Raw genomic sequence first — 27,172 nt, forward strand, 5'->3', positions numbered from 1 at the left:
CCCTCGAGACTGTGACAGTAATTAGACAGAAATGGAAAACCGAAAAGGTGAAATTCTGTGGAAGATATTGTAAGGTTTTCCTGTATCTTTGACAACATGTATCACTTCACTATCACAGCACTTATTCCATTTGGCTGTTACAGCAGTTTCAGGGCCATAGATCATGTTTACATGTATGGAAAATTGTAATGTGATTAAGACGGTAATGTGAGTAAGGCGGGACATGTGTACATTGTGCTGTGATTGTTTGCATGATGATGCTCTTAGCAAGAGAGAGCATAGCTGCAGTAACATACAGTATGTGGAGTCTTCAGCTATTACTGGCACTCACAGAGACCATTCAAGACATTTTATTGTTGTAATGGCAAGTTTGATCAATTTGTGCCTGAGTAGTGTTCTCTTATGACATGCAAACGTGATTATTGATATATACTGTATATACATATATATAGAATCATATAAACAGCTTAATTTCACTGTTGTTTTACTTGGACTATTAGTAAGATTTGTTATTGCTGATTTGTATTAACATACCGCTGTGTAGCTTGATAGTATTTTTAGGTACCATAGCCAGCCGTATGGCTCGTCGGTCGGTTGTAATAACTTTGGTGATCCCCGGACTTCTCCTCAAGCGCCGCCATAAGGTAAAAGATTTCCTCAGCTATGCATTGTGTTTAGTGCTAATTAGCAAATGTTAGCATGCTAATATGCTAAACTGAGATGGTGACCATGGTAAACATTATACCAGCTGAACATCAGCATGTTAGCATTGTCATTGTGAACACGTTAGCATGCTGACTTTAGCATTTAGCTCAAAGCACCGCTGTGACAAAGTACAGCCTCATAGAGGTGCTAGGAGGGCTGTACACTCTTAGTTTTGGTTTATTTATATAGCATAAGATAAAATATACTATTTATTTTACAGTATTTATATAGCAATTGTGTAGGCTACACAGTCCTGCCACATTATTTAGTGAGCTGTGGCTCCAGGGAAACAGAACTTTCTATTACCATGGTATAAGAACTGGGAAACTATGTATTGTGCGAGCTTGGACAAAGTTTCTCTGTAAGCAGCCGTGATCAGCCTAGTTTTCCACACAGTAATTCAAAATTATATCTGGCTTTATATGAAGTCATTCAAAATAAAATTGTACAAAAATTTATAGTTTTATTTTTTATTACAGAAATCCATTATTACAGGTGTTTTTCTGGATACAAGGTTGTTGTAATAGACTCTTTTGTGTGACTGTGTTTGAACATATTTGAAAATTTACATAAATAATTTGAAATCACTCTCACTTTGTGACTTTTCATATTTACAAGCATTATTGTTTTGCATGTGGATACATGGCTTGAGTTTATGTGCGTGTATAGTTAAATACTTACACTCATCACAACAAATTGGATGGCAGTTTAATAAGTGGGGCTAACTTTTTTAAATGAAATTGATTTCCAGACACATTCATTTTACTTGTTTAGTTATTACCTCAAATACTGACAATGTAGTGCCAACTTCCAAATGGATTTCCGAATATATCTTTGTTAGACATAATGGGCTATGAATGGGTGAAGAAAAGTAATCATAAATTGGTTTCTAAGGTTGTGTCAGTTAATCAGCACCCGATTAAGCGGGCAGTGGAGATGTCCACATAACGCTGTGGGATGAGACTGTGAGCACCATCAAAAGAATGCCCATTAACAAAAACTGTTTTAAGTAAAAGGAGAAATTATTAGAACTTTTTCAGAGGGGCACTCTAAAGGCTGCACAATATAAAACAGAACAATGTCAACAAAATGAGCAAAATTCCACAATACTTTAGTAAACAAAAGTAAATAAATAAATAAATGGAGAAAAATATCAGTGCATTTAGTTGTGCACAATAAGAACACAAATTAAGACAGAAACACGGCCGTGTTATTTTTTTGAAGAACTGATTTTTGTATAGGAAATAAGTTGTTATATTTGCCACTGGTAGAAAATAATCTTATTAGCAGTCAAGCTTTGCACTATATAAAATTGTCAGTGACATCCTTCTCTCCTGCCCCTAAAGACTTGTTACAGTGTTCAGGGCAACTTGTGAAGTCATGGCAGTGTAAACTGATGTTTGAATTGTGACATGAATGCAGACAGAGAGGCAGTATTATTTTCTGGAAGAGACATCCTTCTCCTCTAACAATGTCCCTTTCTTTTTCATTCAGATAATCTCATTTGAGATTGCATTGTTGTGCTGTCTTCCAAAGTGTCACATAGCAATTACACACTTGTAAAGACCTGCGATGGGCTATGGAGTTCAGACAAGTGTGCATTATTCTCTCTTGTTGCTGATATGTTGGGAATTTCTGATATTTGTTTTTTCTTTGCCCCTGTCTCTTCTGTCAAAAGATGCAATGGAATTGCTTAGGTTGGCCTCCTATTCCTATTATATCAAAGTCTCTACCAACAGTCACAACAGTATTACGCTATCTGAATCTTTATGTCAGTTTTTAACAGGGTTGAAGTCTGAAAACCGGCTACATTTTGGAACAGATTCTAACTTAAGGCACCTATGAGCTGTACAATTTTGAGCTGTCAAAGAAGAAAATTGACAGTCCTAAGAGAAACGGAGTGAAATCTTTGGTAATCTATCAAAACCAGTGGTCCTAGATCACACTGTGAGATGTGTTGTTGGCCAATTTGGAGCTTTGGCAGCCAAAGATAAACGTTGTTAAATATAACATAAAAATGTACATACAAATTCTGACTGTGTCAGAAAACAAAGTCTCACAATGTGACTGCTGCTACGACCACTGTCTACAAACCAACCGATTGGAATATGGCATGAATACAGCCATAGAGAAACCACATTGGCATGTATTTATCTATTGTAAGTGCAATTGTTCAATTGTTAGAAAAAACAATTCATCAGGCATTCATCACACAATTTGACAAGCCACAAAATGGTTGATACAAATTGCAACCATGATTTTATTAGACCCGCATCTCAAACAGTGTGAAAAATCGACACTACAGGTGTCTTTGGCAAATATGTGTTTAATCCCCATTCCAGCATCCACTTATCCAATCACCTGTCCCTACACAACCAATAATGTCATATTATTATGTTAATGGCTTGCATTAACAGTCTGTGGGTCTGTTTTTTACACCGCAACTTGCAGGATTTTCAGCTGCAACCCCAAACTCTCACAATCCACTTTTATTAAGCTTGAATTGAGCTCAAATCTGGGTGAGTTGCTGTCACATTTCACCAGAAAATTTCAGAGTCCTTACTGACAAGAACTGTCAAAGATTCCCATAGCTGTTTCACTGTAACAAAGACATCAGCTATGACTTAGAAACTGTTACCATTTTGCTGCACATGTGGAGAGCTAAAGCTGGTGAACAGAAAGCTTTCCAGCCTACACACTGAACATGCATTACATGGTGAGTGCCCATGCCCACCTGCTTTGGAAGAAGACCCCGCGCTGCCAACATCTGCTGCAGGTCTCATAGGACCTGTGGGCTGTAGACCGCTCATCTGCACTTCTGAGAGTCTTTGGTTTCACACAAGAGTTTAAAGGATAATGAGAGCTTTGTTCTTTAAAAGCACAAAAATGAAATCCACACTAATTTTGTCAATGCAAAAAAAATGTTTTTACTAGGCCAAGAATTCATCCTGACGATGTCTAAAAGGTACATTTATAGGTTAAGGAACAGGTGTTCACACTCATGAGCAGGAAGTATAATTTAATCAATTATGCATATAAAAGACACCCCACATGCATGATAAAGTGAAGTCTCTCTGTAGAACAGCCCATAGATCCAGCACCTGCTGTTGCAAGAAAAGGCTCCATCCTACACACAAAGCCATAACCATTGCACATATGTAATCAATACAGGTTAGAAAGTTGCATCTGATTTAAAAAATACAGTGCTGCAGTGATGATGCACTGATCAATAGATGATGGGGATGATGGTGCCTCTTTGCATCAATGGGTTTGTGGTGATGAATTCTTGTCTGAGCATGTGTAAAAATAAACTTCACCATCCTAATTTCTTTTCTGTCCTTATCGAATTGCATCATGATTTTTTTTTAAAGTTTGTCCAAACTTCTCTGATGGGTTCACAAACCATCTTTATAGATTTGATAATCGCTGGAAAAGGTTTTCTCTTCAGTGGCATTACCTCTTTCAGAATTGTCTTTTTTTAGGGCTATTTCACTGCTAAAGTCATTAGATCAAAAGAACATTTACATGCATTGTAAGGACACTAGGAATCACCAAGTTCGTCTGTGTGTGCGCCAAAAGAAGGCTCCTTTTGACATTTCTTTAGGTATAATCTTGCGGGACATATCTAAAAGCACATTACATAAAAGCATCTGTAAACAAAAGGGCAGCCAGATCATCAAAGTTCAGAACATGATCGGAGACGTCATCAAATAATAAACAAATTTTACTTTTACTCGTAGCGGCATTAATTAATTTTGGTCAATAGGAGGCAGAAATACATCAAAACAAGCTGACAGATGTACAGCTAACACTACATTCAATAGCTTATAAAGTTGTTGTGGCTACTTAAACTTCAAGCAGACATAAACAGGGCTGCAACTAATTATTATTTTCACTAATGATTAATTATTAAGAAAGCACATTGGAGTAGCTGCAATCAGAGAACGTTTGGCATTTTTTGGCATCAAAAGTGACTGAAATGGTCAAACAATTATCAAAAGAGTTACCGATTAACATTTAGTTGACAGGACAATTGATGAATCGACTGATCATTTCAGCTCTAGACACGAGACAAAGCAACATTAGCATTCACTTGGAGTTTCTAGCCACCTGAATGCATGGTAAGTTAAAGGAGGGTTATAAAAAAGAAATCCTGACTGCAATTAAACTGACCTTCCACAGAGAATATTTTATGCAATGTAATGGTGTTTGCCCAAAGCTGCCTCGTAACAAAATAACTAGGTCTCTCTCATCAAGGGCACACAATCAGTATTTTTGTGGGAGCAAATGAAAGCAAGGTTTCCTAAGCTATATGATTTAAACTATTTAGATATATTAAATAATTTATCAGATAATATTTATTTCATTGTGGTCCTCTTTCCACAGTTTTTCATTGAATTTCTGTTTCTGGTGAAACAGCGCCCCCTGGATGCCAGACAGTTTCTTTAGAGGCACTCATGTCAAGCTAGAGGAAGCCAGGTAAAGTTAGCATTTTTTAATTAAAACATAGGCCCACGTAGGTTTAAACTAAACAGACGTGGCTACTTCGAAATTGTAAATGGTCACGACTCTGGAAAAAGTTTTGTCAAGCCTGCCTAACATTAATTAATTTCAGTAAACCACCAAACGGAAAGTTAGCAAAGTTATTTAAATTAAAGTTTTAGCTAGCTAACGTTAACTAATTTAGCAGTTATTAGCTAACATAACGCTAGCAGGAAGCAGCTGGGGGTAGTTGTAGTTTTTATGAAATTCGCCTCTTCCCAAAATTACTGTGTGTTGATTTAGCTAACGTCGCATCTGATGGGAGCCAGAACTACTTCGAAACTGGAGCTGCGACAACAGGTAGAGGAAACAGTGGAGACTTGTCCACTTAACGTTAGCCAAAATATCAATGGACTCCGCTGTTTTAGAAGAACTGAAGTCCGGTCAGTGGAAACTTATGAGAGTATTCAACTCTTTTCCGCCATGAAGGATATTAGTCTCCGTATCTACAAATAGTTGGTGAGTGAAACGCACCTCTCATCTGTCTTGATTGTTGGATTTACTGATGGCAGAACAGCCCGCCGCGGCCCTGTCTACGTACCGGGCGGTTGTTAAGGCTATATTGCTTAATTGTGCGGTTCCTATTTTGGCTGTATTTGTGTTAAAATACAGTCACTGTGCTGAGGCCTTCGGCTGGATAAATTAGTGGTCAAGTCACCTGTTTACTGTCGGATCCGTGATTGTGTGTAGGTCTTACAGATGGTCTAGAAATGTTCATCCTTGTTTTGTTGTTAAGCAACACTGTATATGGGATACTAGATTTGTTTGACTATATAGGGAATACGGAATGCACGTTATATTATGTATGCTATGCCAGGCGTATAGTTGAATGGAGATATGGCGTGTAAGGCATGTAGTTGATGGATGCATTGATACCATGGTATTTTTAAAATGTGATCTGCGAATGAATCTTGTATTGTTGATCTCTGCTATGATAATTAGCTACAGTATGCTGCATTTTAAGAAGGTATCATGTATGTTATGTATGTGTATGCTATGCACATTTTCTTTTTTTTTGGCTTGAACATAGATCTAAATATAATTTAAACATCATTCTGAGTTGCACAAGAAACTGAATGTTATTTGGTTTTGTTGTTCAAGCACAATCTAACAGTAGGCTACTTCAGATTAAATTATTTCTCAGAGTCAGATTCAAGCAGAGGTGGGGGGGTTGGGACACTCTTGGATGCAGTGGAGCACTGTGGGACAACCTCAGCAGGTAACTGTATTAAAATTAATGGGCAGAGGCTCTGAAATTTGGACTCGATTTTTGGCATATTTTGGTTACGCATTTTTTCATACATTCTAACATTTTCCCACTATTTTGTGCTGTATTTTAGAAAAGATGGTTTAGAGTTTTTGGTTGTTCCTTTATTTTAGATTTGTTTGACATTTGGAATACGATGAGCTCTTACAATCCTTGGATGTAGGCCTAGTGTGTTCCCAAATAAGTAATAGGTGTAGACAATTGAATTTTCACATAATCAGGCTATTCTGTATCCTCTCTTAGATAAATTGGAATAGAAAAGTTCCTTATTCTGGATGTGGTGGAGATAATGACAAAATTGTACTCAGAAAGGAGGCTTTCCTGTTCTGGATTTCCTCTGCGGAGTCCCTGGGTCTTATGCATTTTGTATTAGCTGCAGGAGATTAAAAGTGTATTAACAGTTTTGTGAAGGTGATGCTGGTGGTGGCTCTGGTCTAGAAGACTGATAGGATTCAGATTCACTAAGCAGATTTGAGGTCAGATTGAGACTCAAACCTCAACCGCAGCTTTCACTCAGGCACTTGATGTTTGTGCGACTACATCACCTTGTTCCCATTATCTTGAAAAATCAAACAAACACAGACTATACTTCCAAACCACTCATTCTTGCTGATATGCCCTAGTTTTCCATATGCTGCAGCTTCAAGCGATTCTGCTGGAAATAGGTCTCTCAGGGGCACAGGTCTGATAAGACAAATTCTTTAATCCTGACAGGCAGGCAGGTCTTGCTCAACAGATACAGTAAATCAATCAATGTGTCTGAGAAGTAGCAGCCTTCTGTATCGACTGTGGACCCCCCCCCCACACACACACACACACAGAGACACTTTGTAGGACACGCTACACAGTAATGGCTTGTGATATAGTCTGTCTTCTCATTCCAGCTCTGTACATACTAAGCCGTTATAGTTTGTATTCTAAAAAAACAAGGTAAAAAAAAAAAGGGTATACGACCCACAAGATGAAGTGTGCTAGGCATCATTACCAAGCACTGCTTAGAGTCAACAGGAGGCTGGAGATGGTTCACCTCATGCCATCTTTTCACTGGACCATTAACCAGCTTCACAGAGTGAGAGAGCAGCCTTCAGTGCCAGAGGCTTTGAGAGACCAGGACGTTTGGATATATTTTAACCTGTAGATTCAAGATTCAAGTCTGCCCTCTGAATCATATTCAATCCAGGCCCCAAGGTGTGCATGTGATGATAGGTAGGAATTGAAAGCTTTATAGGGAGGAAACCTAGTAGCGGTGATGAATATTAAGTAGACTTGGCACTTTGTTTCCCAAAAGGAGAGCCTAAACAAGACTATAGGAGACGCAGTGAATAAAGGAGACTGAAATGACGAAGGGTAGGAACTGAGGAATATGGGGGTGTGTATTTCATCATTATAGAGAGATGTTAGTCATTGAATCACTCATTCTGTGAACCGGAAGTCAACTATTTTTAATATGCTCCTCTGACTTCCTAATGGTTTCCCCTCAGAGCATCTTCATCCTTTTTAAGCAGCATAAGATTTCTCCCTCTGCTCTTCCAGGGCAGGAGAATCAGAGAATCAGGGCTTGTTCTCACATTTCAGTCCATTTATCTCCTGCTAGATGCAGCTCAGTGATGTTAGCCCTCCATTACCCTGCAAAGAAAAGCATCCAGTGCAAGTAAACAAAAAATTTAGGGATGGCCCATTTCTTCGTCTCCCTCCCCCGTCAATCTCTTCTTCCAAATGACGGTATCTTCAAAACAACACATTACATTTGCCGTGTTGAAAAAGCACAGCTCTGGCCTCGTGTTAACAAGCCTTGTTTGCATGTCCTAAAATTTCTGTAGCTGGCACAGAAATGGAGCGGCTCTCTGGTGTGGTTGTCATAAAGTTGATATTTCAAGAGATAAATTGCACCCGTGTTTCCTCAGGGTTCTCAGCGAAGGGAAATCAAACGGCCACAGTCAGCTGTTGCATAATTTCGTGTCTTAGCAAGATTTACCACATATCTCAGGGTTCTAAATAAATCACAACTGTCAACTGCTTTTTGCTGTTTCTGTAATTAATGTGCCCTGGAGTTAAACTATTCAAGCTCCCCGCTCCCATCTCTCTTCATATCCAACAGTGGCAAAACACATCAGATGTCAAGGGAAAGAGATTGGGATCATTTCAATAATTTTCTCTTCTGTAAAAATGCTTTTCCCAGTAGATACCTCTGGCAGTGATGTGCAAAATGCATACATCATGCTGGACATGATCCCATCAATTTCAATGAACACGGTTATTAACCTGTTTATTACTTAGATTATTTATTTTTACCCTCACGCTCTGAAACCATTAATCGGCATACATTTTGATTAACACTTATCAATCAAAAACTGCAAAAGGTTCCAACGTCTGTGAATGTGAAGATTTGCTGCTTTTCTATTGTAAATTGAATATCTTTGGTTTTTGGACTGCTAAAAGGACAAATATAGCAATCTGAAGAGTCACCTGTAGTTTCTGGGAAATTGTGATGCGCTTTTTCACGATTTTCTGATATTTAACATACAAAACAATATTATTTGAAAAAAATGTCAACAGATGAATTGATAGTGAAAATAATCATTAGTTGCATCCTTTACACTCCTTCAAGGTGAAATCTGGTGTAAAGAAAGTTGAGTATATAACACTAATACACAAATATACACATAATATTGCACATACAGGATTTACTTGCAAACCAAGCAATTAGGACATCTCTTACACTGTGAGATTGGCCTACGACTAAAGTAGTAAATTCATTGCAGCAACTAGACATAATTAGCTGTCTTCTGTATTGAATTTCAGTACTTAAAAGATCTTTAAATTATAATTAAAATTCAGAAATTAGAGTGCTTTGGGGAGTGTGCTATAGAAACTTTCTAAAATTGATGCTGATATACTGATTATCTTATTCCTGCTGATTTCTTTCATTATTGTAAAGATGATCATACTGAATAAAAGATGGATAAGGAATTACTGTGCAAACTGATTCTCATTAGTTGTATCCTGGCTCTTCAGCAGCATTTGTACCTGGCTCAGTTGTGTAAAAATGCTTAAGGTGCTATAGAATAAAAATGGGGGCACATTGAACCAAACAAATGTCGTAATTGGAGCAAACTGAAATACGTGGTCAATTAATATGACAATGTGTCGAAAGCTTTAGCTGTAGTTTTCTATCATTTGTATCACTTTATTGCAACCTGCACTATAGCCAGCTCTGCTTTGAGAGGTAGTTTCCTCTTTGCCAACTGTAATCAGTTATTATTGTGAAGTATTCAACAATGGAGGGAAACACTGCTCAGCCGCTGCGAGGCTTGGATGAGGTGCTGCAGCTTAAAAACACTTTGAAACATAAGAGAGAAGAAACCCCACATTCAGGCTGCACATATCTGAGTGAGTGGAGGCTTCTTTCTATTGTGAAGTGTGACACAAACTGGTATCAAGATTGCGCTTTGTCTCAAATGCATAGCGTGACAGCTGGCAATAAAGACTCTGTTCATCAAGACTCTTTCTGTCGTGCTGCATGGAGGCGTATGAAGGCCTGAAATTTCCTCTGTAAAAATGATGTACATACTGTAGTAGCAACTGTGCAGTGATGGAAATTCTTATACTACTTGATAAATTCCTGTCTCTCAAGGAAAATATAGACCTGTATAAAATGTTTTGTAACATTTGCATAATAATGATCCTTGCATTGAAAATATATCATCTTACATTGGTCTAAGAAGCAGAAACAGTTGACTTATTGACTTAGTCATTCAATGGAAAATTAATGAACGACTGTTTTGATAATTACGAACACTCGTTTCAGTTAGTTTTCAAGCAAAAATGTCAACCATCCTCTAGTTTTTGTTTCTCCAATGTAAGGATTTGCTTCTTTTCTCTGTTTTATCATTGTAAACTGAATATCCATGGGTTTGGGACTGTTGAGTGGAAATCAGAATCAGAATCAGAAATACTTTATTGATCCCAAAAGGGAAACTCTTTCGTTACAGCTGCTCACTATCACGTCGATGCACAAAGTGGATATAAGTATAAAAGCTAAAATACGTTTAAGTACCAAGTGGATTTAGAGGTTCATAAGTATGTACGGTATAATACGGCCGTTAGCCTGAGAGCCAGTTGAGGGGGAGGAGGACTCTCCCAGGAAGATGGAGGAGGGGGGAGCAGTGGACTCAGAGGAGTCTGAGGGCAGACAGCAGCTGAGTTAGAGGGGCTGTATGCATCCTTAACGTTAGCATACAGCAGGTCCAGTGTCCTCTCCTCTCTAGTAGGACAACTCACATACTGGGTGAAATTAGTCAGTGTTGTTGAAACACTGACATGGTTGAAGTCACCCGAGATTAATGAGTGGTAGTTGTGCTATGGTGGTGTGAATGGCGTTGCACGCCTATGCCGGGTTAGCAGAGGGGGGGCTGTAAACAGCCACAACATTTCTTAAGTCTCTTTTCTCTGGACCCCTCTCTCTTCCCTCGCGTCTTCGTTCCACCTCTGCATCCTCGGTGTGTCCTCCTCCAGATCTCAGTGGGGACATCGGTTGTCCTGGGCGCCATGCTGCTCGGCTTTAGCGTGATCAGCTGTTCCCTGGTGTAAAAAATGCAGTGCCCTGACCGAGTAGCAGGAGAAGAAGTTTCACGGTGAAAAAAATTACCAAAACACTCTCTACTCTCATTTTCGTAGAGAGCATAGTTTAAATTACACTTACACGAAAGTTTACTAAAGTTTGCAGTGCCCTGACCGAGTAGCAGGAGAACGTGTGCACGTGTGCATGCTGCCTGTGAGTCTTTGGGTTTTGGACTGTTGGTTGAACAAAAGAAGCAATTTGAAGATGTCACTTTGGGCTCTGGGAAATTGTGATGAGCATTTTTCACACAATTTTTTGACATTTATAGACTAAACGATTAATCATGAAAATAATCGGCAGATTAATCGATAATGAAAATAATCATTAGTTGCAGCCCTAAATATAGATTGGGACAGGAATGCAGTATAATGCTGTACATTATGATACTGAAAAAGGCAATGCAGCTTACAGCAACAATAAAATAAAACTGCTGGTAAAACTAAACATTGAATGTTTTCTAGTGTCAGAATATTTCAGGCTGGGAATAGCTGGGTTGATGTGCTGAAAAAGCAGATCTGTGAAAGATGGCAAACTCAGTTTAGCGTATTGCACTAATATGTATTGCAGTTTTCTGGTTTTGCTGCTCAAAAATTAAAGTATTACCCCCAGACCACTTACAAACGTGAATAAAGAGCAACATTGAAAGTTTGACCCATTCTTATTGATGCATTCTTTTAAGGCTCATTTCAATCATTTTTTTCTTTCACTAGAAACATAGTGGCAGCCTCTTCAAAGCTCTCCAGTGCTTGTGTGCAGCTTAGCCCTGCTCTCTCCATTCATTTTCCTCAGGGCAGTCTTCCTCTACCTTCCTATTGATCTGTTGTGCAGCATCAACATGTTGGAGTGTCAATTAGAGAGCCCCTCCTGCCCATCTGTTAGAGGAGAGCTACAGCACATTTCTAAAAGTTTCCCTGGCTGGCATCGACATCCAGCAGCTGCTCAAGTCTCAGAAGATGAAGAGGGAAACATCTGCTGAAAATAAATATACATTTATTTCAGATGTATTCTTGTTTGTATTTATAATGTTCCTTTTGCAATACTGATTGGGCTGTAAAATGCTTGGACTGGAGCTGTGAAATTTCTAATGTCAAGTGGTAAAAAATATGATGGAGTTTCAAGATGTAGGGCAGGTCTACACAACACATACTTCATCTTCAAAGAGAACACCTCTTAAGCTTTTTCAGGTGAGATACATTTGTAAGGGCAGTCGGGTTGACAAGAGTGGAAGGGATGCATACGATAATAAGATGATTCTGTTTGTAGCATTGTTACTCTTAGCAGCCTGAGTCTTAAGTATGTTTGCAGATCTTTCTGGATCACATTTTCCACAATGACTTTGCTATTTATGTTCTATTAAAACACAAACTGTCGCTAGACCTCCTTCAAACATATATCAAAATGGTCTGTACACATGAAAACTAGCCTTGACATATGTGTAGGTGCGCAAGACCCAACACAATGTAAAACAACACCCAGATTGTGCCTTCTTGTGCACATTTAAAAATCTGCGTGTTTCTGTCGAGAATACTCATTAAGTTAAATCTTCTATAATTAAGTTGCCAAAACAGACAGAATGTGCAGAAAGTAAACACAGAGCATCTCTTTGTAAACAGACAGGTTTTGCCCTTATCCGAATTAAGGTGTTCCTGTAGATTCAGCTGCTGCTGTAGCTTTTGTGGCCATGTAACGACACGCTTATTTTCCTAAAGGTTATTGTATGGCCTTTTGAAATGAATGCATAGTCTATTCTGAAACATGCTTTTGCACCTGAGGAAAGGTTGTTTTCCTGATATGAATCTCCAGTAATTCCTGCAGCTGTCTTTGACATTTTGTAGCTGGTAAGCATTTTTGTGGTAGTCTCTGTCGTACATCTTTATCGAGGTATGCCATTATGGGCTGATCTGTAAATATACACACATTCAGCGTCCCTGTAACTTGTGTTCTTTTTGAGCAGTGAGATTTTGAGCACAGTGCCTCAAAAGCAAACCAAAACTGAGGTAGGTTTACAGTGTGTCATGCTTGAGAATTGTAATATGAGCCACAGAATCGAGTCAATGTTACATACAGTATAATACAGCTGAGTTCTGGAAATAAGATATACAATGAAAACGTTGATAATGTGTAACCGGATATCACTGAGTATGCTAATACTGCGCTTTCCATTTGGTTACTACATCATTACATGTCATGTTGAATAGAGCTCTGAAAGGTGGTATGCACTAACCCCAGAGCTTGAGTAAAATGGGATTCGTAGGTTTCAACAGAGTGATGGTAGCTTCTGAAATGATTTATTCAGTGGATATAGCCATCTCACCCCTAAAGCACTGAGATCTTTAAGATTAAAGATTTAAGATCATGATAATAAGTAAGATTGTTTTCCTTCAGTTGCACTCGAGATACACCTTCAGATTGGCTTGCTGTTTTTCAGTAAACCAGAGATCTATGAGCTGTCTCCCCACCAGCTCTTCGCTACAAACATGAAGTTTGATGACATGTCTTGAAATCTGCAGTTTTGCAGAACAGTTTCTCATTTGAACTTTTCAATGTTTACAGCTGTATTTTCTTTTCTTTTGCTTATCTATACTGAGCTATATTGGCAGCTCACTGCTCTTCTCTGTGTTTGCTCTGATGTTAGATATGCTGGTGCATGGTGTGTATTTGGTTATGGGGGCTAAGGTGAGTTGGCAGGCTTTCCAGTTGTCATCTGCTTTGCAGCAGTTAAAGTGGACCTGCAGTGAATCAACTCTGAAAAATTACTTCTCACTCAGTAGGAGATAGTTGGGTGTATTCAAAGGACCTTGTCACTTCCAATATGCTCTCAATGAATCTCAGCCGTTGCCGATCCAAGGCTTCAACCCACTCTGCTGGAAAACCAATGTCTACAGCCCTATTCTGCGACTGTGTGCAGGGAGATTGTTCCTTCAGAGCCTATTACAGCTTTAGGAATGAACAGGGTGTAGATATGTACATACAAGATAGCTTGTAGTGGCATATTTTGTGGCATGTATGTATGTGTGTGTCAGGAAGAAAAAAAGAAGGCAGGGAATGATAGTGTGGGTGTGTAGATGTTCATTACAGGATGGAGCCTAGAAACTCAAAATCCAGCTTCTGAAATTTTGCACCTCACCAGCTTGTTTACAACACCTGAATCTGTCACAGCACTGAAACAATAAACAGAACTACATCAAATCAGATCTTACATCATCTTGGGCTCTGGTTGATGATCATGTTAATTTTTCACATTTTTGGATGTTTTACAGACCAAACAACTAAACGAATAATCGGCTGATTAATTGATAATCGTAGGTTGCAACTAATGATTGTGAGATACAACTGCCATCATAGAGCTCAAAATAAGGTTTTGGCTTCACGTTTTCAATGTATCAAAGCTCTGTTTCTATATGTGATCAGTATGTGTAAAATATTTAGATCCCTTTATGGGCTAAATTACAGGCACCAGTGGTCTGGATGATATTTCATTCATTTTTTGAAAATGTACAGTATCTTCTGCTGTTAATGGCTGCTTAGAATCAGAAGTCAGCTCGCTTAATGCAGTGATATCTTAACGTGGATATTTTTCTTCTTGCCAACTTTGGATATAAAAGCTGCTCTCCATCTGTAATAGCATAATTACAATTTGAAACTAATTTCTTAGACCATACCCCGTTGGTTTGTTGTACTTTTCTACCCTGCAAGGCATAGACTCAGACGTGCTTAAGAGACTCTGAGACCCACATGTGAATTCCATTATAATATATGTAATTGATTTTACCTGTAGTAAGCAGAAATACCTACAGTAGGTAATGCTGGAGTGGTCCATTTGGCCCAAAGAGATATCAGCTTTATCAGAAGCTTATTCAGTCCTTTTGAACTTCCCTTTAAACCCTTAATGTTTCTAATGATTTGACAGGCTTTGAAGAAGTAATGTGGCAGCAATGGTGATACATTTTCTAGAATTTTTTATTTTTTTGCAAAGTACCAACACAGAACAGCAAACTAACTTTTATTGCCAATGTCGACATCACGGTCTTGTGTTACTGAAAACATAAAACAGTTTCAATGTATTAGTTTTATGTAAAATCAACAGCAGAAATAGGAAACATAATGATCTTAGAATGTCACAATATTGTGATAGAGGCTGAGTGCGTCAGCCGACAAGGTTGATAGGTGAAAATTAAGCACAGGGATCTGACACTCAGCCCTGTCAACTTTGAGAGTTCATGGAAACCTTCTGAATTCAAAATGGTAGACTTAGGTAGACTGTATAAGAGAAATAAATGAGTTTGGGAGCAGAACTGTCTCTTCATTCCACCTAATGCTGCACTAAAAAGGTTAAGCAAAAAAAGGTATTGAAAAGCTCATACCAATACAAATGCCTTTGCCTTTTTTCCCCCTGTTTTCTCTGTGCCCTGTCTCACTACTCTTCTCTTTTTCATCTTTCAGGAATTCACTCTGAAGCCTGTGGACCTAAGCAGACCTGAGGGCTCTGACATATACCAAATCCCTGCCTAGGGGAACAGGGGAGATTAAAAACTTCTGATTGAGGTGGAGAGGAAAGAGACACAGAGGGAGAGGGGGGGGAGACAGAGAGAAAAGCTTATCGTTCATCTTTGTTCTTCCTAATGCCCCAAGTGAAGGATCTCCATAGGCAAGTCTGTGAATAACAGCAGACAGAAGAGCAGCTGCCCACCACTGTGGTCAGATGATGGAGTGAGGGAGTGAAAGAGGAGAAGAGAACAGGATTCCATCCTGTGAAAGAGCCAAGCTCATATTCTGCATTAATTGAATGCCTGGGAGAGAGGAGAGACATGAGAAGAAGCCTTTTCTGTGCCAGCTGCTTCAAGAGGTATTGCAATTAACCCTCTGGCCATCATAAAATAATACCTGGCTTCTGTTGTTTTCTGATTGCTGGGTTTGGTTGTATGGTGTGGATGTGTGCTCGGGCTGTGGTCATGTTTCAACTCCCGGCGTGCAGACCGGATCGGACCGGCTGTCAAAGAAACAGCCTGATTGTGCCGCTGCTGCTGCTGCTTCTCTACAGCTCCCTCAAGGCCGCCCAGGCTGCCAAACCCAAAGGGCCAGGACACACACATTTGAACTCCATCCGCATTGACGGGGATATCTCCTTAGGTGGGCTCTTCCCAGTACACGCCAGGGGCCACGATGGCAAGCCATGTGGGGAACTGAAGAAGGAGAAGGGTATACACAGACTGGAGGCCATGCTCTTTGCCCTTGACCGCATCAATAATGACAATAATCTACTGCCTAACATCACACTGGGGGCTCGTGTCCTGGACACCTGTTCCAGGGACACTCACGCCTTGGAGCAGTCGCTCACCTTCGTGCAGGCTCTGATCGAGAAGGATGGGACAGACGTCAAATGTCTTGGCGGGGGAGCGCCAATCATCACCAAACCAGAGAGGGTGGTGGGCGTCATCGGAGCCTCCTCCAGCTCCGTCTCCATCATGGTGGCCAACATACTGCGCCTGTTTAAGGTAAGACATCAGCAGTTATTTTGTTTGTGTAGGTTTGATTGTCCACTTCTATGCACAGAACAAAGAACAGCACGTCTCCTGTTGAATACTGTCTGAAACTGTGATTTGTGGTGTTTTTGCTTTATTGATCCTCTTATATATTTGTTTGAATAATTAATAACACAAGCTGAAAAACAACAGGAGCTGCTGAACAGTGTGAAAGAACAATAAAGAAAAGATATCTGCTGCCACGCAATGGACACTTTCATAACTTTATAGAGGAGATCCCTTGGTAAATCACATCACTCTGACTATTGCCCTGCAGGAGTTGGTTGCTAAGCGGTGAGAGGTATTGTCTGTCACAATACAGAAGTGATTAATAGGATACTACTTAATTTCATTTTTACCCCATAGCCTTTCTTCCAATCAGTTTGGTGTTTACGTCTGCTTACACAAAAGAAAAAAATGTGTCCTGTTCATGTACATTTGGACGTTTGATGAATTATTTAACACATATTTTATTTTCTATCCAGCCAGCCATGGCAAGCGTAATAGCTCTTTCTACTTTACTGAAGGTGTGATTGCCATTTACTGCTCAGCTCACTGCAAAATAATACACATTTCTTTGAATTTTAAAAGAATTACTTTTTATAGTAAGTATACTTTTTTTTTTTTATAAAGTACTGTCATGTGTTTGGAATTGTTTCATGGGCAATTACACATTTTAGCACAGATATTACTCAAATCACTTTCATTGGGACCGGCGAGGTAGTTGCTTATTTAAATTCTCTGGTAATTAAAATGAGGGAATCTTCCTCGGATAACACTCAGACTTCAAAACCAACTTCAAAATGTATTTCAGAACCTCTGTGTTTTGCTTTCACCTAAAAAGCTAATTATAATTCTGCCTCCAAAGTTTACTTTCAGGTTGATCTCACATGAAAATTCATGCTTAATCCAAACAATATTCCCTCTTGTCTTGCTTAAAAGTACTTGTAGGTCAGGTGGTGACTCAGTCATAAAACTATCCCTGCAACTGATTCATTGTCTTACCTAAGTGCACCTCAACAGGCCACCAAAATGGGCTCTAACCTAATCGAGGATCTGCATATTTGCATTTTGTCTCAAAATTACCCAACTGCAAACCTAGTCTAACTGTAACGGAAATAGGGAAGGGTAATGAGCTGACACGAATAGTCAGTCGACAGAAAAATATTCTTCAGCTATTTTAATAATCGATTAATCGTTTATGTCATTGCTCTTTTCTTCATTCCCTAGTTACAACTTCTCAATTGTGAGGAATAGCTGCTTTTCTTTCTCTTATGTGATAAATATACTCAAAATCTGTAGGGTTTTTTAAATTAAGTTTTGGCAAAACAACTTGAAGATGTTACCTTGAGCTCTGGGAAATTGTGCTGGCCATTTTCACTATTTTCTGACATTTTATAGACCAAAAAATAATCGATTCATCGAAAAAATAACTGGCTGATAAATCAATAATGAAAATAATTGCTAGCTGCAGCTAGCTGTTTCTGCTTGCCTCTCCGAGGCTCTCAGCTCCGGTGCTGAATGCTAGACTGCTCCTGAACCAGACCAGACTCTGGCACTGCTTCCTCCAATGCGATCAACACTATGTCATCTATGGCATGCAGGAGAGACGCTCTGCAGTGTGTTAGGAAATTATGTGTTAGGATCTTATATTGCAGTATTCATGAATACTTATAACATTATTCATAATTCTAGGTAAGGTGAATTAATATTGAATATGTTTTTAACCCAAAATATATCAATTGATAACAAAAAGTAAGAACCACCTCACTAAGTCTGTATCAAGAATCAGCCCGTATTGGTGAGTCGATTTGGAAAACTCTGATTTGGGTACAGCCCTAGATTTCTTATTTATTTTTTCTGCTTTTTTGTGTATTAGTTAATCTAATACTCCCCAGCAACAGCCTGCAGTACAGAATATGTATGATTTGATAAGCTCTCTGATTTCAGAGTGTTACAAACCACATGGGATGTTTCCTGCTTGTCGAAGCCCCCAGCGTTAATCAGAGGTAACCCAGTGTGACAGAACACACAAACGGATATGTTTTGTGCATCTTCTGTGTGCTCTAATGTACTGTATGCATGTTTTCTTCAGTTTATGTATGCCTGTAACAGTGTTTCCCCTAGGATTTTTTCCAGCAACGGTGCTGAAGTGCGTGAGTTTTATTTAGAAGAAAGATATTTATCACATTTGCTGACACAAGAAGGGCTTTATACACTTATTTGTACACAGTTGTAGATGTCGAATTACGTTTAATAAAATGCTTCAAGACTTAGCAAAACAGTGGAAAAAACAAGCAAGGAAATTTTGACAGCGACTTGATGTAACCTTATGGCGGACTCATTGCTTTCTGTGTGTGTGAGTTGGCGCAGTGTGGAATTCAACATTTTTGGATAATAGTTGAGTGGTCCTTAAGATTTCTGTTCCTTTTGATATATACTGTATGTTTTATCTCTCTGACTATGTAGTTAGCTAAATAACAAACTTTCCATAAAGACAAAGAGGGTACCCCCTTTGATGAGAAGGAGTGGCCTACCTTTGAGCTTGTTCCTGGTCATCTCTACGTCTTTGCTGAACTTCACTGTAATAGGTAGGTAGCGAGACAGGCAGCGGAGCCTTCATTGCTGCCAACTGCGCCTTTGAACAACCAGTGACCAATAACCAATAACAGACTGCTAAACGGTGGCAATGTCTGGGGGTGTTCGATTTATAATCCTCACGTATACAGTGCATCTGTAAAGTATTCACAGCGCTTAACTTTTTCCACATTGTTATGTTACAGACTTATTCCAAAATAGATTACATTCATTATTTTCCTCAAAATTCTACAAACAATACCCCATAATGACAACCTGAAAGAAGTTTGTTTGAAATCTTTGCTAATTTATTAAAAATAAACGAAAAAATCACATGTAAAATCACAGGTAAATTCAGTTGATTTGGATATGATTTGGAAAGGTGCACACCTGTCTATATAAGGTCCCACAGTTAATAGTGCATGTCAGAGCACAAACCAAGACATGAAGTCCAAGGAATTGTCTGTAGACCTCCGAGACAGGATTGTATCGAGGCAGCATCTCAGCATTGAAGGTCCCAATGAGCGCAGTGGCCTCCTCCATCCGTAAATGGAAGAAGTTTCTTCCTAAAGCTGGCCGCCCGGCCAAACTGAGTGATTGGGAGGAGAAGGGCCTTAGTCAGGGAGGTGACCAAGAACCCAGTGGGTCACTCTGAGAGAGCTCCATTGCAGCAAAAGTGAAGCGCTGTGAATACTTTCTGTGGCTGCTTTAAGTAGAGATAGTGAGTTTATTGTGTTTGGTAGTGCTGCACCTAACGATTATTTTTCTTATCACTTAATCTAACCATAATTTCTTTGAGTAGTTAATTAATCTAACGACTCATTTATTGATTATTCTAAAGATTATTTTTTTATTACTCGATTAATATAACAATTTACCCAAAATAAATATCAAATACTTGTCTCATTAATATCTCAATATTTTATTCAGTATTTTATTCATTTACTCTTAAAAACAAACAAAGGTAACAACAAAATATGCAGGACATTATTTGTCTATTGAAAATATAATATTTGAAAGAATAAATTAATATACTACCCTATTTCTAGTAGGTTATTTCTTATGTTACCATTTTAACTCTACTTAATTCTCTATCTTATTTTAGTGTTTACTCACAAAGTACTTTAATCTGCCCACCTTCCTTTTCCTTTCAGCTCTTGTTTTCACACACATGCCCGAGCCCTAGTGTATGGGGAGATTTTTAAATAGCAGAGGTGCTGGGCCGCATATAGGGGAAACACTACTCTATGCATGGGTGTGCTTTATATATACCCGCGGATAATACACATAATACACGTAGTCAAGCATGCAAAGCCCTGTGCATGAACTCTATATTTCTTTCTGTTCCCCACACATAAAATATGCGTATATGCGCGTTCACACAGGTAGGAGTTGGTGTGGGCCACAGTAATGAGCTTCTCCAGCAGCGTGCTCTTGATCCCAATCTCACATGGAAGGCTCAAATCCTTCGTCATTAGTACAGTGCTCATTCCCTCTTCATTAATGCACGTAAGCGGTGTCCTTGCATATTTAATTTGGATTTCTCTGATCTCCTTTCTCTTTATCCTCAATGTGTATATTAGCATTCCCCTTTGCTGCCTTTTTACATTCAGACCGCTGGAGGTTAAGAAAGCTGCTTCAGTCAGACGGTGGGTTGAGAAGATCAACACGGTGAGATTTTACGAGTTCATCTTCAGTTACTATCACTTGGGCTTCTGAGGCGCACAATAGAAAATCAAACACTTTCCAAGGCATTTGCCAATCAATCAGCATCCGCTGTAATTGAATAACGGTCATTACAACAATCAAAAAAGAGAAAAGGCTCCTGACGTGATGTCAAGCAGTCTGGTCAGTTATATAGATTAAACATAAAACCTTTAATGGAGAGTGGTGTGTGGTCATTTAGGGGGATCTTGAGTTATGGCTTCCCAGGGATCCGCAGGTCAGCCAGATGCCAGCTAGTTCTCCTGGTCCTGATGGACCTGCTGATGGCCGAAAGGTAACTAACTTTAACTAACTAACTTTACGGCCGTCTCATAACACGCCCTGTACCAGCAAGACATCATTTGCTGCATGATCTAGCATGCAGAGAGGAGAGGGCCAACCACGTCTACTAGCACTGCGGCTAGACATAAATGTTTGCTTTAAATGGAGGCAATGCATGCACACGAGTACAAACTCAGCATACTGATGAAGACACGCACACTCTTAAGCATGTAGACATGCGTATTACTGTATGCTTGTGCAACCACATACACAAACACACACCATGCTCATAGTTGTGCCACTCAAACACACATACCATGTATATAAACACTTCACACACAGAAACACAAAAGCAATCAAGCACATTTGCACGCAAACCACTTTAAACCCAGCAGCAGCCACCCTGGTGTAGTTAGCAGGTTTAGAAAAAAGTGTTTCGTCAGCACTCAGCTGCATACAGATGTGGTCCAGAGCAGCTTGATGAATATTTTACTTTAACCTTATGTAACGGTAACACAAGGACCAGGAGCTGCAGCTCAAGAACATTTTAGTGTAGTTCCCCGAGAAGTGGGAGCCGCTGTGACAAGCAGTTGGGGAAAAGATAATTCATGATCACAGACGAGCTATGTCAGATGATTACATAATTAATTTGCGTAGCAGATGCGTTCATGAAGTTGACACACATCACCTACAACACAGATTGTACTACTAGGTCTGTCCCTTTTGACTAGTGTTGACAGGGATTTCCTTTTCAACTCAACCGTAACAAAAGTTTGAATCTTTTTATTTTTTTAAATTTCATTTGTTTCATTCTGTGGTGCACATGAGTAGCACAATAGAGAGGCAGTGACTCAGGAATAAGAAGCTCATCGTGTTCTAGCCTTTGATGCTCACTGGAAAGCATTTTGGTGGCTCCTTGTTCTGACATTACATTTAACTGCTGGCTGGACAAAGCATCTCACATTCACTGAAGTGGCTAGTTTCAGTAGTAAAGGGACCACAGAAGAGTAAAAAAATGATCCATTTAGAGGAAGAAAAGTAGAAGAAAATGATTTTTCATGCAAGAGCGCACAGGCCTTCAGCATCCTACTCATTCTGACATTTTCCCTCACACTTAGATCATGCTCTTGTTTCTAAGTTTCAAATTGGAGACAGAAACTGACCTACTGAGTTATTGTTTATGCACCTTCACATTGTGTAAGAACATTTATAAAGGTCTCAGAAACAAACAACCAAACATTAATACCTACAGTGGTGTGAAAAAGTGTTTGCCCCCTACCTGATTTCTTATTTCTTTGCATGTTTGTCACACTTAAATGTTTCAGATCATCAAACTAATTTAAATATTAGTCAAAGATAACAAAAGTAAACACAAAATGCAGTTTTTAAATGAAGGTTGTTATTATTAAGGGAAAACTAAATCCAAACCTACATGGCACAGAATCTCAATAGGATTCATGTCAGGACTTTGACTAGGCCACTGCAAAGTCTTCATTTTGTCCTGACCTGAAACCTATTGAGATGCTGTGGCATGACCTTTAAAAAGGCAGTTAATACTCAAAACATGCAAAAAAAAATAAGAAATCAGGAAGGGGGCAAACACTTTTTCACACCACCGTATGTGATCATTTTTTTCACATTTGATCCAGACCTGTGCTGTTACAACGCTGCTCTTGCATGACATTGCTGTAATTAGTGGTAGGCAGTTTAATTGGTGTGAACCCTCATGGGTTAAGTGCTTCAAACTGTCAACAAAAAGTAAAGTCAAAAAAATGTAGTGGTGGATAAACACCATAGATTATGAATAATTGATTGAGATTACCCTGAGCTGCCATCTCTGAGCCTTATTTTCTCATGAATTCTTGTGGGATTTTGTACACGATAACATTGCTGGTAAAAGCATGTAACTAATGAACCACAGCATTGAATAATATATTTTTAAGCAGATTAGCAATTATGCGTATACTGTCTGTTATGCCAAGTACTGTGATCTAATACAATGAACACAGACATCTCAGATGTAAGTAGGGATTCTTGCTTGGCAAACATACAGCATCTTCACTTGATGGGTGCAGAAAGGGAAACAAATTTTGGGTATAAAAAGGACATAGTCCAAACACCCTTTTAAAATCAAATTCATAGTCTGAAGTTGTTAATGTTTGCTTTTACTAGTGTATCTACTATGACTGTGTGTGGGGGGGGGGGAGAAATCAATTTGACAAGGTAAAAGCTGCAATTACATCTGACAAGTATATGCATATAAAAGCAGTCACACAGTGTGAGGAGGATGGCAGATATCATTAGCAGTTGACAGTTTATTCGAAAGAATATGCGATCCATTCTGCAGCTGTTTTGTGGTCAAAGCTCCACCACATCCCTCTTTCCCAGAGGTGCTCACCATCTGCTTTGTTGCAATCTCTTTTAGTGAGTTAATGGTTATTTCCCTCCAGTTGATCCTCTGCTCCTGTAAACACTTTAGCTTCAGACAAGTTTGGTAAAATCGGTTAATGTTAGGTTGGTATGATCAGTTAATGTACCGCAAAACCTCAAACATTTTCTCTTTTGTCTCTTTGGCAACAGTAAGGGAACTTATGGCTGATTTCGAGTCTAGAAAAGAAAGAAAAACAATGTTTGGTTTGTCTTTGGTGCTGAAATTCAAGTACAGCTTTTGTACTGAAAAGCTATCTATTAATTTTATAAAAGTATATCTTAATGAAAATTATGGTCATAAGTTTTCTGTGAGAACCATCTCCTCCTTCTCAGCTTTTCAAAATGTATTTGAGCAGCATTTTATCTTTAAGCTGCTGGGCTTGTAGTCATTTGGAATGAAGCAATAACCTGAGCAGAGCTTCTATAGAAAACTTTATCAAATCTACAGATTTAAATGCATGCTTTTTGTGTTCATTTATAATTTGGACTCAGACAGAATTAGATCAGAGGTAAAAAATTGAATCCACTTGAATAGTAGAATATTAATGTTGCTTTAAAATTGTGTTTTATTTCTGTCTGTTTTTCTGTATGTATAAAAGGAATTTAAAGTTTGACGGTCCTTGAAATCTATCATGAGTGGTTTTATTTTATATGGCACTTATTCATTTTCTTTACACCAAGTTTCATCACTGCTTGGTTGAAAATGAGTTACCTTGTTTATTGCATTTCATCATTGTGGTTGCCCACACTTTTAATGACTCTGGATCAACCTGATAAGTAGCATGGACGAGAATATGTTTTTTTTTTTTTTTTTTATGGTAGTCAATCCTCCAATGTCTGGTACATTTCTTTTAATTTAAATTTGTTATGGCCCTAGTATGGTGAATTCTTTCAACAAGAAAGAATGGGTTTATATCATGAAATTTCATGCTTCATCTCACCTTGTTCTGATGGTTTTTATTCCTCTATAAACTCTCCAGTGACACAGTAGAGTGACGGTCCTGTGTCACAATTGATTTAGCAGCTCATTTGGGGGAATGACAGCGAAATCAAGATAAACTAGTAGGCTATCAGCCCATCGAGGCATCTCACTTCAACCAAACCCACTCATTCAGTGAGACAGTGATAATACGATAGCTAACATCGACTGCTTCACTATGAAGCCATTAAAAATGGTTTCTTTTCTCACTGTACATGCACTTTTAATTTCATGCAACAAGCTCAAGTGTGTAAACTTGAGTCAGAATTGTTAGTGAGAGCAATTTTCCACATACTATGTAGTTTTTTGTAGTTTGATGCTGATGCAGATACATACTACAGTGACACTAACCATAACCCTAATTTACAGAATTATACTGTGGAAAAAAGAGTAAGTGTTGTTAGATTTATTTCTAGGTTTCATTATAAGCACATTTCCAATGAGAATATATCACATTCTTTATTAGACAGAAAGCTGGACTGTATCATTTTTGCTTCAAAAGGGGAAGCTGGAGCACAAATGGATAGATAGTATAGGACATTGTTACTTTGTAATTTTAAAATGAGAGCCATTTTTTGAGTACTGTAAGTCATTGTGGGAGCTGCAGCTAATAATCCTGCTCAGTTCAGGGAGGTGATTTTTAGTATTTTCCTATGCCGTGTTTTTTTTCCCACCCTCCTCTGCCCTCTCTGTCCTCCAACTACTCCATTAACAAAATGCTGACTGTCTGGTTGTGCAGCTATTAAGCCAACACTTTCTTTCTGCCTTCTTTGATATTTAATATACAGTAATAGTCTGTCTCCGGTTTAGATTTTGATCAGTCAGAAATGATTACACTTGGTAACCCACTGATCTTTGACCACCAGAGGGGCTTCAGCATCATCCACATTATTTCATTCTGCTCATGCACATATTGCCTGCATCTACAGTGCAAGGCTCTGTCTTTCTCAACACACGAGAGGGCATTTTGTAGAAAGTGTTTTTTATCCTGATTTGGCCAAATCCTAAATCAGACCCCCCAAATTTTCAGAATGGCTCAGATTTGATGGTTTTGCAGCCGAGCCATTATCTGCAGGTCTTACAGGCCTATGAAGGTGTAAGGCAGTTTGATACCATGTACTGGCACTGGCTGTTGATTCATGTCCATGTTTTAAGTCAGTGGCTTCCAATCTTTTGCCTTGTGACCCCTTAAATTGAGGCACTGTCTTTTTGCGACCCCTCATCACCAGCTGCATACATCTACTAGTTTAAAAAAAGTGATTTTTTTGTTCTTTTCTTGTGTTATTGGAATAATTTGTATTTGAGTCCTGAAAAAATAAAATTACCCAGATATCCATAAGAAACAAAGATTAGAGGAAAGTCTTGAAAATCCCGGTTTCAGGTTATGTTTTCTTTCCTAATTTTGTGGTTCAGGTTAATTTAGATAGTCAGTATAAACAACAGCATGTAATGGAAACCTGAACTAATGTTTTGGCTTTACTAAACAAAGCTCAACAATGATTTGCACAGTTTTTAGCTGGAATTTCAACAAGGCACACTTGTTTGCTTCAAAGAGTCATATCAAGTCATAATGAGGAGGAATCCTTTAGCTTATGGACCTGATGGCATAGGACACATCCTAAATCAATCTTGGGACTGATATTATGCACTCATCTCTACGTCTCATCTCTGTTTACAACATTGTATGATGGGATTTTCAAATAAATTGTCCCAGACAACTCAAAAACCTACATTTAACTGGAACACAACTATAAGCCCTTTTAAATTGAAAATTGAATAAAATAAATCCCGACCGAGAGTGGATTTTTGAGGTCGATATTGATATTTGTGAATTTTAAAAATCTGATAACGATAGGGCTGTCCCAAATAACATTTTTGGGGCTTAGAAGCTTCAGTGAGAATCAGCCGCGAATATTCAAAGCTACTTTTTCTTACTCTCTTTTCGTTGGCTTAAGTCTCTGCATCTCCCGATAGAACACCACGGTTGAATTTCAGTGTTTGTAATGTAACGAGTTGACGTCAATTCGAGTAGAGTTCACTTCACCTGTCTCTCCTCTGCTCCGCTCCACTCCGCGTGTGTGTGCTAAGCCATCAACCTTGCCATTTAATGTTAATAATGTTGGATTGCTATTTCTTATTTCATGGGCTATTTGGGATTTTTTGGGTAATGCATATGATTATGATTTGGACGTCGATTACCATGGCAACGGTAGAAGCTTCTAAGCATCCGGGTCAGCCCTAGTTAACGATATGCTGTTGTTTTTTGTTTTTTTTAACATAAACACGTAACATAAGTATACAATCTTGATACAGATCCCTTAGATTTGTGTTTTTTTAAAGAATTGTGACCAAGATACATACTGAGCAGAACATTTCATCAGTGTTCTCTGGTGGACAAACTGTGTGATGGTAACACTGCTTCTAAATGACTTCAAACCTAGTTTGTCTTTCTTTCCACTTATTTTGCTGCTGGATAAGTAAGTGTTGATTCATGCTGACTCATTTGTATAAAAAAGATAGGTTTTGACAGTACAGGCCACAAG

The 27,172-nt window shown here is 38.7% G+C and overlaps 1 protein-coding gene across 5 annotated transcripts in view; it reads left to right on the top strand.

Moving 5' to 3' along the window:
- Positions 1 to 27,172, top strand: part of LOC122866295 (metabotropic glutamate receptor 4-like) — a 151,663-nt gene that overhangs the window by 12,302 nt on the left and 112,189 nt on the right. The window contains exons 1-2 of one of the 5 annotated variants that reach the window (XM_044175781.1): positions 5,139 to 5,184; positions 15,579 to 16,630. In XM_044175781.1, the coding sequence (XP_044031716.1) occupies positions 16,058 to 16,630 (573 nt within the window). In that variant the 5' untranslated portion in view covers positions 5,139 to 5,184; positions 15,579 to 16,057. The other 4 variants (XM_044175758.1, XM_044175774.1, XM_044175765.1 and 1 more) reach the window with 4 other exon arrangements.

Source organism: Siniperca chuatsi, linkage group LG2 (genome assembly GCF_020085105.1).
Source record: "Siniperca chuatsi isolate FFG_IHB_CAS linkage group LG2, ASM2008510v1, whole genome shotgun sequence".
NCBI lineage: Eukaryota > Metazoa > Chordata > Actinopteri > Centrarchiformes > Sinipercidae > Siniperca > Siniperca chuatsi.